The sequence below is a fragment of the Haematobia irritans genome, chromosome 5, assembly GCF_050003625.1.
Source record: "Haematobia irritans isolate KBUSLIRL chromosome 5, ASM5000362v1, whole genome shotgun sequence".
Classification (NCBI taxonomy): domain Eukaryota; kingdom Metazoa; phylum Arthropoda; class Insecta; order Diptera; family Muscidae; genus Haematobia; species Haematobia irritans.
Window position 1 is genome coordinate 167,000 of NC_134401.1, and position 14,196 is coordinate 181,195.

General features: G+C 31.4%; 1 protein-coding gene across 3 annotated transcripts in view; it reads left to right on the plus strand.

The window, feature by feature from the left end:
* Positions 1-8,763, plus strand: part of Pu (GTP cyclohydrolase punch) — a 54,084-nt gene extending 45,321 nt beyond the window's left edge. For all 3 annotated transcript variants that reach the window (XM_075309076.1, XM_075309074.1, XM_075309075.1), the window contains 3 exons: positions 4,854-5,019; positions 5,413-5,529; positions 7,943-8,763. In XM_075309076.1, the coding sequence (XP_075165191.1) occupies positions 4,854-5,019; positions 5,413-5,529; positions 7,943-8,072 (413 nt within the window). In that variant the 3' untranslated portion in view covers positions 8,073-8,763. The remainder of the gene's footprint in view (positions 1-4,853; positions 5,020-5,412; positions 5,530-7,942) is intronic.
* Positions 8,764-14,196: the final 5,433 nt, after the last annotated feature.

Here is a 14,196-nt window from a genome sequence, read left to right on the forward strand (position 1 = left end):
GACGCAAGTGGACAGAAATTTTATCAGCAAAAGGTTCTCCGAAGATTTTTTTTTCGAAAATCAAAAAATGTTGCTGCGGAGACATTTGGGAGTGTTTCAAGAATTTTTCTAGTGCAGCCTACCCAAAATGTGCACATTCGATTGAGTGTGTAAACTTCGCAAAACCAAAAGTGCAACCCATTTTGCATTGAAACAGTTATTGAAGAAGCTTTTATTCTTCGGCCTAAATAATAGCGTGGTTAAAAAATACATATTATACATGTATGATGCGTGTATTGTGATTGTTTTTCCATTTCTTCACTACACTGAAAAAACAGTAAACAATTTTGAACATTTTTAGAAAATTTTAACTAAACAGTATTACAAACGCTGGCATCACGCCGATGTCATTGAAATAAGTAAATATTTTTCAACAAATTCAAGAAAATTTATTAAATATAGTTAAGTTTTTTCACTTGCTAAAGCAAAATTTGTAATTTGAAAGAAAAAATTGGAGTTCAAAATTGCAAGAATGTCTTTAGCGACATACGAAGTTCATGATGAACGCATTTGTAGTAAAATTTTCACACCCTCAAAAAAATCGCCTCTCTGACATATGTTCCAAACATAATTTGCAGGAAGCACATATATTATTGGATACTGCCCAAACATTAATATGTTTGTTTAATGTGAACATATTATATGTTTGGGAGCTTTCTGAGCCCAAAAATATTATATGCTTGGAAGAATTTTCCCCAAAGAAGGTTGTGCTCATTCCCTAACATAATTTTCACTTCCATGAAATTTTTTAGTTATTGGCACCTTTTTCTGTAATACAAATAATTTTGAAGAAATTATTCAATTTTATAATTTTTTAAATTTTACCTTTCGCCTAGACGGAGAATCGAACCGAGGACTATACAGTTTGTAAGCCAACACACTACCACTGAGCTACGTAGCTGTTATAGTCACTAGTAGACAATTATCGTTATAAGTTACATTTATATAGCATAGTTTGCAGCGCCCACGAGCCCATGTAAACATAACATTATTTAACAGAAACATACTTGTGTTGGCAACGTGGAGCAGTGGTTAGCATGTCGGCCGTACATGCAAAGGGTCGTGGGTTCAATCCCTGCTCCGACCAAACACCAATTGTTTTTTTTTTTTTTATTTTTAATTTACACATTTATATTTATACTATATTAAATTTTTATAATGAAACTTCGAAATGTGGGTTATTAAAGATTTACAGTCAGAAACAGTGCTTGATATAAACGAAATGGACTGAGCTTTTGGATAAAATATTATTTTTTATTGCATAAATAACAATTTTGTAATATAAAACTGTTTTGGTACAAAAGTTTGAAATTTTGGGAGGAATTCAAAAACTCTAACAAAAGAAGAACGTGGAGTCGAGTATAAACATAAAGGGTGATACGGTCAAAATTTGGTCAAGGGTGTAAATCGGTGAAATCGTTTATTTAAAAAATCAAATTAAATTTCTTTTTCAAGTTCAATTAGTATAAAATTCAGGAAAAATATTCAGTTAGGCTTTCGCTTTTCCAAATCCGAATTGCCCGGCCTCACGCTTGACACCTGCCATCAGATTTTGTACATCCACCTTGTCCATCTTCTTCGCCGCAGAAAGCCAGTTTGCCTTGAACTGCTGCTCGTCCTTAGCAGTTTTTTTTGGTCTTCTTTAGGTTCCGCTTGACAATAGCCCAGTATTTCTCAATTTGGCGGAGCTCTGGCGTGTTGGGAGGGTTCTTGTCCTTGGGAACCACCTCCACGTTGTTGGCGGCGTACCACTCCATGGCCTTTTTACCGTAATGGCAAGATGCCAAATCCGGCCAAAACAGTACGGAACAACCGTGTTTCTTCAGGAAAGGCAGCAGACGTTTATTCAAACACTCTTTCACGTAAATTTCTTGGTTGACAGTCCCGGAAGCTATGAAAATGCTGCTTTTCAAGCCACAGGTACAGATGGCTTGCCAAACCAGATATTTCTTTGCGAACTTTGACAGTTTTATGTGCTTGAAAATATCTGCTACCTTTCCCCTTCCTTTTGCCGTATAAAACTCCTGTCCCGGAAGCTGCTTGTAGTTGGCTTTGACGTAGGTTTCGTCGTCCATTACCACGCAGTCAAACTTCGTCAGCACCGTCGTGTACAGCCTCCGGGATCGCGCTTTGGCCGTCGTATTTTGTTTATCATCGCGATTTGGAGTCACTACCTTCTTGTAAGTCGATAGTCCGGCTCGTTTTTTGGCTCGATGCACGGTTGTAGACGATACACCCAGCTTATTTGCGGCATCTCGGAGAGAGAGGTTAGGGTTTCGCTTGAAACTACCGGCAGCTTTCTTTGTCGTCTCAGCGGCTTCCGGTTTTCGATTTCTCCCCGATCCAGACTTCCTGGCTGTCGACAAACGTTCGCCAAGCACTTTAATTACATTTGTAATGGTTGATTTGGCAACTTTTAGCGATTTTGCCAGCTTTGCATGCGAGTAGCTCGGATTTTCGCGATGCGCGAGCAAAATTTTGATACGCTGCTCTTCTTGCTTGGACGGCATTTTGACAACTGAAGAGTGAATTCCAAAATCAAAATAGGAGCAACATTCTACACACACACCCCTTCAAAATGAGGGGTGTTCAGGTTTTTTAAATGCAAAATTGAAAGAAATACGTCAAGTTTATATTGACCAAATTTTGACCGTATCACCCTTTACATAAATACTTTTATAATATACACATACATTTATTTAGGCGTGAACAGTTTTTTACTAGCATTTAACACCATTTTAAATGCATCTTATCATGTTTTGTACTTAATTTAATTTTTAACTTTAAGGCCGGTATTAAGTTGGCATTATCGCTCTAAAATGACCCTGTTTTCTTTTCACTTTTCTTTAATAATTCATTCTAAAGAAAATAAACTTTTTCAAATGTTTTAGCTGCGAAACTCGAACTTAATGCCCGCTTTTATATTTGAAGGTGTCCGTCAACTCTTCTTGGACTACTTATTAATAAAGAGGAACTAAACTTTGTTCTTATACATTTTACTGTTTAATTTGTCACTATTTCCTCCTTTTTTCATTTTACTGTCCCAACTCTAAAAAGAGTATAATGCCCTTTCGTTATTTTTATGAATATCCCTTTGAAATTTGTGTATATTTTCCACCGTTTTTTTTTTGTTTTTATTTCCTTTGTCTGAATATTTTGACTTACTCCTCGTACGTTCCAGTTTCTTTTAACGAACCGAGATAAATAGTGTACCCACAACGCCAAAATGATAGACAAAACACATGTCCACATATACGTAAAATGCTGCTTTCAAGACGAAAACACATGCTGTTTTTTCACATGTACATTCTCTTGGTTCCGAATCTCTATTCTCTTTATTCCGAATACTCATTCTAATATTCAAATTAAATAATATTTAGACTTAAGCATATAAAATTTTTGGCCTTATCATAAAGCAGTTTCCGAAACAACATATAAGCGGTTTCACAGAAATTGCTCTCTTTTGATTCTCTCGCTGTGTTAATTTGATATCTTTCGTCAACCCTCCGGGTTTCTATCTCTATACTCTCTCTCTGTCGCTCTCTGAATAAAATATCACAACATATATGTTTACTCGAAATTTGTCAATTTATATATGTTTACATTATCACATATAATTTTTATGAAAAATTCATGCCCCAAATATATTCTAACATATTAACATATGTGTTCCAAACATTTAGTGTTAGTTTGGGAACCTTACATGTTTGCACTTAAATTTATTGTGTTTAAAAATTGTGCCCGAAACACATTTTGTTTATATCGAAACATATGAAAAACATATTTTTCTAACAGTGCAAATTTAAAGAAATACTGAACTATTTTGTGGAAGACACGAATTTAGTTAATTTTTATGCTTCATTTGTGTATATTTTTTTCCTCGGTTTTAGTTAATTTAACTAACGTACGCAAAAAATTATTAGAGTAAAGGAAACTTCCACCAAACATAATAATTCCATGAACTAAAGTAAAGTTAAAGTGGCTTTAGTGAAATAGAGAGTTCACTTTTTTTTGAGTGTACAGTTGACTAATTTACCATGAACAACAAATGTGAGTTTTAATATATTTAAAATAAAAGAAAAAGGCAAAAGCAAATGCTTTATTTTTAATTTGTTAACAACAATCGACAATTTTCTTTTGTTTACGAACCACTCGTTTCATTACCCTTGCTATTAAAGCAGTATATATTATACCACAGGGTATAAGTTTGTGCATTTGTGTGAAACGCCAAGAAGGACCAGTCTGAGACCCATCTTTTAGTATTCCGATCGTCTTAGAATTCTGAGTCGATTTAGCGATGTCCGTCTGTCTGTTCATGTATTTTTGTGTGCAAAGTAGCTAAAGTCCGATCGTCCTCAAATTTGGCATAGGGTCTTACTTAGGCTCAAAGACAATTCCTATTGAAAAAATCAGTTCAGATTTAGATATAGCTACCATATACATTTACCACCGATTTGGTTATAATTGACGTGTTTATGAACCGATGTTGTTTTGTACATTCCTGCAGTCTAAGTACATTAAAAAACTCCTAGACGTGATCAGCAAACATTTTGTTTGCATTACATCTTAATTTTATACATCTTCAGATTCTTTGGCAAATACAAGATATATTCTTAATATATTATTGTTATTATGTTACCTAGTTTTTTGTTTGTTCCAGCCAAACTAAAACCTGTTTTAGTGCAATCGAGTTTAAAAATAGCAGGCAATGCTTGCTGTTTCAGCAGACAGTGGTTATTACATTTGTTTCTCCACCAAATTAAATCAGCAAAGATTGCAATTAAAGTTTATCTATTAATCTCTTTTTTATACAGACGTTCTCAACGGAGCTGTGTTCGATGAAGACCACGACGAGATGGTCGTTGTTAAGGACATTGAAATGTTTTCAATGTGTGAACATCATTTGGTACCCTTCTACGGAAAAGTATCGATTGGATATCTCCCGTGCAATAAGATTTTGGGGTTAAGCAAATTAGCCAGGTAATTGATCAACATAATTTTGCGTTGTTCGGAAAGTAATGTTCTGTTTTTTTTTTGGAAATGCAAAACAGTTTTCGTGTAATATACAAATACTACGCCTTTGGCCTTAGAAGCTTGTGCTTTTGTTTTATCAATTTATTGTAATGTGTAACTAAAACAAAAGTTTTAATTAATGAAATTGATATGTACAAATACTTTTTTATCTTGCATAATTCCACTCTCACCCAATTTTTTCTGTAGTAAAACAGTACAATTATGCTTATCGCTTTCTATATAGAAAAGGTGTCAAAAATCTACTGCATTGTTAGGTTTGTGTGTGAAATGACTTTCCGAATGATCCAATATTATAGACAGCTGAAAAATTCTAATATAAGTGTTATTTATTCCTTATAGGATCGTGGAGATTTTTTCTCGACGCCTGCAAGTTCAAGAGAGACTAACGAAGCAAATAGCTGTGGCTGTCACCCAAGCCGTGCAACCTGCTGGTGTAGCAGTCGTTGTAGAAGGCGTGTAAGTATTTTTTTAAACTAAATCCGACAACCTACCATCCAATACGGGATATGAATCGTGAACAAAGAAGATTTTTTAAACTGCCCCAAACAATTTCAATTGTCACATAATAACAAGACATTGAGTAATCAGCCCGAGCCTAGTACTACAGCCATAGAAAAAGACTGCTTTAATAGCAAATACTGACTGCTGTTTCTCAGCAGACAAAAAATTGCTGTTTTAGCAGTGTTGTTACTAAAGCAGCAAACAACCTGCTATTTTGATTGCAGACATACTGCCGATATTTTCTGCTGATCCGAATAATATTATAAATTCACGTCGTTCCTTCTGATAAGAGAATTACTTACTCTAAGCCGAAAACAGCAAAACATTAACAGGTCATCCGTTAGTTCATATTGGGCTTTATACCCACATTTAGTTCATAAAATGTTTGAGACATACTTTAAAAACGTAGGATTTCATTAAGCAGTGGAAATTTCGAAAAACATGATAAAATATAACTACTAGCAAATATTTTTTAAATATAGCATTAGTTTAACTACGGATTTTTGTCTGTGTATATCGAGCCACAATTTCATTATGGAATTTATATTTATTATTAGCTTTCGATAAAAACATTAATACGTTAAACGAAACCTAATTACACTCATAGAAAAATTCTGATAAAACCGACAGCCGCACTGACGAAACAAACTGTTTTTCATATGTTTCGGTGTAGAAATTATATGTTTGGAACTCAAATTTTTAGCACATTATTTTTAAGTTCAAGCATATAATGTTCATAAACTAGTATAACATGTTTAGGACATATATGTTAATATGTTAGAACATATTATGTTTGCGACCTTACATATTCTTAAATATAAGCTCTGGATTCAAACATATAAAATTTGGAAATTTCGTATAAACATATATATATTTAAAAACATCAGAAAGAGCGAGAGAGTAGAAAAAAGATAAATATGGCGACGGAGGGAGATAGATAACGAAATACATATATAGATATGTAAGTTTAATTGCAACAAAAGTGTAGGTTGCTGCTGTGTACTCGTCCATGATTGCTTATCGACTTAAATTTTTTTAACTAAATTACAAACATACACGCTTATTTCTATTCAAACGCAATTATATTTAAGAAATTTTGTTGCAAGCAAACAAATGTTTAGAAACTGGAATTAACTATTTGGAACCTTAAACAAAAATAGGCTTAGGGTGAAACATAACATGTTTGCACGGCGCAAACATTTTTTTGTTAGAACAAATTCTGAAAATATATATGCTTGAAGCAGAATATGTTTGGGAGTATATGTTACAGAGGCGATTTTTTTTTGAGGGTGCGATGTCTGCCGTTATATTTTTGTCTAGCGGAGAACAATTTGGAAAAAATTTATGTTTCAAAATGTTACTCAACTAAAGCATGTTTTAGAGTAATCGAGCTTGAAAAATCGAAGAAAATGTTTGCTATTTCAGAAAACAGTGACTACACGGATGAAAAAGACTGTTTTCATATGTTTGGGTGTAAAAATTATATGTTTGAAACTAAAATTTTTTAACACAATATTTTTAAGTGTATATAATGTTCTTAAACTAGCATAACATGTTTGGGACGTATATGTTAATATGTTAGAACATATTATGTTTGGGATATAAAATGTTTGTAAATATAATATGCTTAGAACATATATTAATTTAGATATAGCCTATAAACATATATGTGTTTAGAAAGAGAGACCTAGAGAGTATGCTGCAAGTAAAATAATGGAAGTAACCAATTGGCGCCTTAAAAATATATCCAGACAAAGAAAATTTCATTAAAATTTGTTACTACCAGTGTAAGCCCTAAGTTGAAACATAATATGTTTGAACAATACAAACAATATTTTGTTTGGACCAATCCTGAAAATATATATGCTTGAAGCAAAATGTGTTTGGTGTATATGTTACAGAAGCGATTTTTTTTTTCGAGGGTGTACTTTTCCTTTTTGCTGTCTTAGCAGACTTTTCCACTGTGTCTACTAACAAATTTCTTTGGGTGTAAGTAAGAATATCCGAAATGAACGCCTTCGTTCGACTGAAATGCCAAAAACAGCTGAATTTCTCTTATAAATTCAGAGCATCCTAGTCAATCGAAAGCGGACATGAGAAATTGGCTGTAAGCATACAATTTTACTAAATTCGAATTTTGATCTACGTTGTGCGAAATTTTTATCATATCGGCGTTTGTAATACAGTTTTGTCTAAACTTAACCTGGGTTCAATCGGTAACAAAATACGCCTACCGGACTTTTGGCATATAACATTTTTAAAAAAATTGGTTAAACTTTTTTTTATTAAACCCTATGTACAGATCAAATCTTTTGTATGTTTTAAACTTCACTGTAATTATAAATATCTATACCTTCGTTTCTTACAGGCACATGTGCATGGTGATGCGTGGCGTACAAAAAATTAACAGCAAAACTGTGACTTCTACCATGTTGGGTGTTTTCCGCGACGATCCGAAAACCAGAGAAGAGTTTTTAAATTTAGTTAATAGTAAATAAGTAACCTTTAAATCTCAAGGATGCTGTCTCAATAAGGTTATATCATCGTTCTTGACTATATCGTAACTTCACAGGTTTTTCGATGTTTAAAAATATGATATGCTTACCCGTAACTGAGATGTTTACATACAAATATATTTATGCTCTATTAAAGTGTAAGGCCTATAGGAAAGAATCGAACTATTTTTGGAAAAACGTACATTTATTTACATATTCACTATTAAAAAATAATAATAAATAAATATAGTGAATTCATATCAACAGGGTCCAATAAAACTTATAACTCTTAAAATTAGCCATGGTAGTTGGTATGGTATTTTTAACATTAATTTGCGTACTTAAACGAATTTATTAAATATTTTGGTGCTTGGGTAAATGTATAAAATATATTGATTAAATTTTTTATTGCTTGCCTTTGATACGAGTTATTTTGTTTTTATTTTGATACATAGCATACATTTCCAAACTCATATATATCATATTGAATTAACAAAGATGTATTACAGAGAAGTGTCAAACTATGTAACCATTTTAGGGAATTTACAACCAAACTGTTAACAATGTAAAATTTATTAAAATAAATGTTACATTTTTGAATTTAAGGAAAAACAACACATTGCTTAGATATGTACGTGCTCTATGTATTATATACGTGTATTGAAATATAGAATATACTTGTTATTAATATTAATGCTGTTTTGTTTTCATTACTATGCGTGTAGAAAAAATCATTAGTGCAAATATCATGGCTGCTGTCAGGTTTAGTTTTGCCAAATTGTTGTATGGATTCCGAGATAAAGGTGCAACACATTTCGTAATTCACTTAAAATTTATTCGAATTTTGTATTTCAATGATATATTTCAGGAAACAATAACAGATTGTTATTACACCCAAAGTGATACCTCTAGTACACTAAAGCCAATATAACTCTATTTTAGTTCATGGAATTATTATATTTCTTTAACTTCAACAGCTAAGAGATACTTCGCAAATTAACAAAATTTTTTATAAAAATTAAATTTTGACAAAATTTTCTCTAGAAATAAAAATTTCTATAGGAATAAAATTTTGTCAAAATTTTCTATAGGAATATCATTTTGACAAAATTTTCTCTAGGTATAAAATGTTGACAAAAATTTCTATAGGAACAAAATTTTCAATAGAAATAATATTTGGCAAAATTTTCTATACGAATAAAATCTAGAAAAACATCTATAGGAATAAAATGTTGACAAAATTTTCTCTAGGTATAAAATATTGAAGGAATACAATTTTGACACAATTTTCTCTAGGAATAAAATTTTGACAACATTTTCTGTAGATATAAAATTTTGACATTATTTCTACAGAAATAAAATTTTGACACAATTTTCTTTAGGAATAAAATTTTGACACTATTTTCTCTAGGAATATTATTTCGACAACATTTTCTGTAGATATAAAATTTTGACACAATTTTCTTTAGGAATAAAATTTTGACAAAATTTTCTTGGGAATAAAATTTTGATCAAATGTTCTACAGAAATAAAACATTCCTCTATGAATTAAATTTTGCCAAAATGGTCTATAGAAATAAAATTTTGGCAAAATTTTCCCTATGTATACAATATTCTCAAAATTTTATTTCTCTATAAAATTTTCTCTGGGTATACAAGTTTGACAAAATTTTCTATAGAAACAATATTTTGACAAAAAAAATGATTTGATGAAATCTCCTATTGAAAAGAACATTTTCTACAGAAATTAAATTTTTAAATTTTTTCGTTATTAGAAGTGATCATAAGATAATAAATAAACTTCTAAATTAAAATAAAAATCATTTCTTTCGAAGAAACATTTTTTCATAATAACCACAAACATTTGAAAATCTGCAAACTAAGGTTTTGTTTTTGGTTTATAAGAACCTTTATAAGAAAAAAGGAACAATTTGCCAGACGACAATCTCGATACACAAATATTTTCTCTAAAGGTGAGTATTAACCCTCTAATGCCCAATCCCGACTGTAGGCGGGCTTCATTTAATAAGGAAGCTTTTAGTAAAACGCACTTTAAGACAACAAAAGTGGGTAAAATAAAAAGAAAACTTAGTTAAAACTGTTCAAGAGGCTTTGCTGCATATACTGAATTTTACCGAATACATTTTTCTTGTTTAGTTTTCTTGCTTTTGTGTCGTTATCATTGAAAATTTACTCAGCTGGCAAAAAAATTGGGGAATTAGAGGGTTAAGTTCGAGTTTAGCCGCTAAAGTGAAAACTAAATCAGTAAAAAACAAGTAAGGAAAGTCTAAAGTCGGGCGGGGCCGACTATATTATACCCTTCACCACTTTGTAAGTCCACATTTTCGATACCATATCAAATCCGTCCAATGTGTTGGTTGCTATATGAATCCATACACATATATTCTGTATATCTGAGCAGATCTGTACAGAGTTCTGCAATACTTATAGATTTTACATTTAAGTCGGCTAATGCGCTGAGGTGGAACACAATGTTAGTAAAAAAATATAGGAAACATTTAAATATGAACCAATTTTGAGGCAACTTCGCAAAAGTGTATTTATGATTTATCGGTCGATAGATGTGTAATAGAGTAATAGGAAAATTTGAGTAATTTTGATAAGTTTTCGACTTGGCAGTGGCGATTTGATAAGGAAAATGTAGGTATTTCGGCCAGTTTTGCCTAAATAGGAAAAACATATATATGGAATCTATATCGAAATCTGAACCGATTGCAATCAAATTTCACATGCATAGTTACTATGTTGAATCTACTCCCTGTGCAAAATTTCACGTAAATCGGATAACAACTTTGACCTCTGTGGTCATATGACGGAAAATCGGGCGAAAGATATATATGGGAGCTATATTAAAATCTGAACCGATTTCAACCAAAATAAACACGCATATGCAGAACCTTAATTCTACTGCCTGTGCAAAGTTTCAAGTTCAATTCTACTCCTTCTGCAAAATTTCACGTAAATCAGAGTAGCACGTTTGATATATATGGGAGCTACATCTAAATCTGAACCGACTTCAACTAAATTTTGCACAATTAACAATACTATAACACGTACTCCTTGTGCAAAATTTGAAGCAACTCAGGGCAAAACTCTGGCTTTTGGGGCCATATTTTTGGGGCCAAAATTTGAGTAATTTTGATAAGTTTTCGACTTGGCAGTGGCGATTTGATAAGGAAAATGTAGGTATTTCGGCCAGTTTTGCCTAAATAGGAAAAACATATATATGGAATCTATATCGAAATCTGAACCGATTGCAATCAAATTTCACATGCATAGTTACTATGTTGAATCTACTCCCTGTGCAAAATTTCACGTAAATCGGATAACAACTTTGACCTCTGTGGTCATATGACGGAAAATCGGGCGAAAGATATATATGGGAGCTATATTAAAATCTGAACCGATTTCAACCAAAATAAACACGCATATGCAGAACCTTAATTCTACTGCCTGTGCAAAGTTTCAAGTTCAATTCTACTCCTTCTGCAAAATTTCACGTAAATCAGAGTAGCACGTTTGATATATATGGGAGCTACATCTAAATCTGAACCGACTTCAACTAAATTTTGCACAATTAACAATACTATAACACGTACTCCTTGTGCAAAATTTCAAGCAACTCAGGGCAAAACTCTGGCTTTTGGGGCCATATAAGTCCAAATCGGTCGAAAGATATATATGGGAGCTATATCTAAATCTGAACCGATTTCCACTAAATTTTGCGCAATTAACAATACTATTAAACGTACTCGTTGTGCAAAATTTGAAGCAAATCAGGGCAAAACTCTAGCTTTTGGGGCCATATAAGTCCAAATCGGACGAAAGATATATATGGGAGCTATATCTAAATATGAACCGATTTAGCTGATATTTGGCATTCAGATGTACAAAATTTGAAGAACGTCGGTTCATAAATACGTGAATTATGATCAAATCGGTGATAACTATATATGGCAGCTATATCTAAATCTGAACCGATTTTTTCCAAAATCAATAGCGATTGTCTTCTACCCGAAGAAAGACGTTATGTCAAATTTGAAGACAATCGGACTTAAACTGCGACCTGTACTTTGTGCACAAAATTACATATACAGACAGACGGACAGACGGATATCGCTAAATCGACTCAGAATTTAATTCTAAGGCGATCGGTATACTAAAAGATGAGTCTATGACAATTATTTCTTGGCGTTACATACAAATGCACAAACGTATTATACGCTGTACCACAGTAGTGGTGAAGGGTATAAACATAAAATTATACATATTTGTTGCAAATTTTATTATAACTCGATGGTGAATTTCCCAAAGGAAATTTTCACAAAGTTTGTATTCTTTAAAATGGATTATTAAAAAAAAAGTAATGGTGAAAAAATGACGATTTTAGCGGCTAAAGGTGAGTACTATGTTCGAGTTTTTCACCAAAACACTAAATTAAAAGTGCAAAAATATATATGAAGACGATAACATTTTTATCAAGTCTCTGCAAATTATGGATGGAAAAGATCCAAGGAATTGACTGCAAATAATTTTATATTTCTAAATTAGTTAATTAAAAAAGTAACCGTGAAAACAAGCTGGTTTTCAGCTTGAAAACGGAACATAGTACTCAGCTTAAACTCGAACTTAATACCCATCTTAAAGGGTACAAAGTTGTATTAAAAGAGAAAAGTAATCGCAATTTTTCACGATTCCTTTTCTTTTATGATCCATTTTAAAGCTTATAAACTTTATAAAAATTAGATTTGAGCTATTCCCCATCAAGTTATATTAAAATTTGCATCAAATAGGTATAATTTTATACTTTTACTGATTTATTTTTGATTTTAGCGGATAAACTCGAACTTAGTACACGCTAATGGTGATTTCGATTGCTAAAATATATATGTTGCATATTTTACACCTTACCCCCAAGCCAATATAACTCTATTTTAGTTCATGGAATTATTATATTTCTTTAACTTCAACAGCTAAGAGATACTTCGCAAATTAACAAAATTTTTTATAAAAATTAAATTTTGACAAAATTTTCTCTAGAAATAAAAATTTCTATAGGAATAAAATTTTGTCAAAATTTTCTATAGGAATATCATTTTGACAAAATTTTCTCTAGGTATAAAATGTTGACAAAAATTTCTATAGGAACAAAATTTTCAATAGAAATAATATTTGGCAAAATTTTCTATACGAATAAAATCTAGAAAAACATCTATAGGAATAAAATGTTGACAAAATTTTCTCTAGGTATAAAATATTGAAGGAATACAATTTTGACACAATTTTCTCTAGGAATAAAATTTTGACAACATTTTCTGTAGATATAAAATTTTGACATTATTTCTACAGAAATAAAATTTTGACACAATTTTCTTTAGGAATAAAATTTTGACACTATTTTCTCTAGGAATATTATTTCGACAACATTTTCTGTAGATATAAAATTTTGACACAATTTTCTTTAGGAATAAAATTTTGACAAAATTTTCTTGGGAATAAAATTTTGATCAAATGTTCTACAGAAATAAAACATTCCTCTATGAATTAAATTTTGCCAAAATGGTCTATAGAAATAAAATTTTGGCAAAATTTTCCCTATGTATACAATATTCTCAAAATTTTATTTCTCTATAAAATTTTCTCTGGGTATACAAGTTTGACAAAATTTTCTATAGAAACAATATTTTGACAAAAAAAATGATTTGATGAAATCTCCTATTGAAAAGAACATTTTCTACAGAAATTAAATTTTTAAATTTTTTCGTTATTAGAAGTGATCATAAGATAATAAATAAACTTCTAAATTAAAATAAAAATCATTTCTTTCGAAGAAACATTTTTTCATAATAACCACAAACATTTGAAAATCTGCAAACTAAGGTTTTGTTTTTGGTTTATAAGAACCTTTATAAGAAAAAAGGAACAATTTGCCAGACGACAATCTCGATACACAAATATTTTCTCTAAAGGTGAGTATTAACCCTCTAATGCCCAATCCCGACTGTAGGCGGGCTTCATTTAATAAGGAAGCTTTTAGTAAAACGCACTTTAAGACAACAAAAGTGGGTAAAATAAAAAGAAAACTTAGTTAAAACTGTTCAAGAGG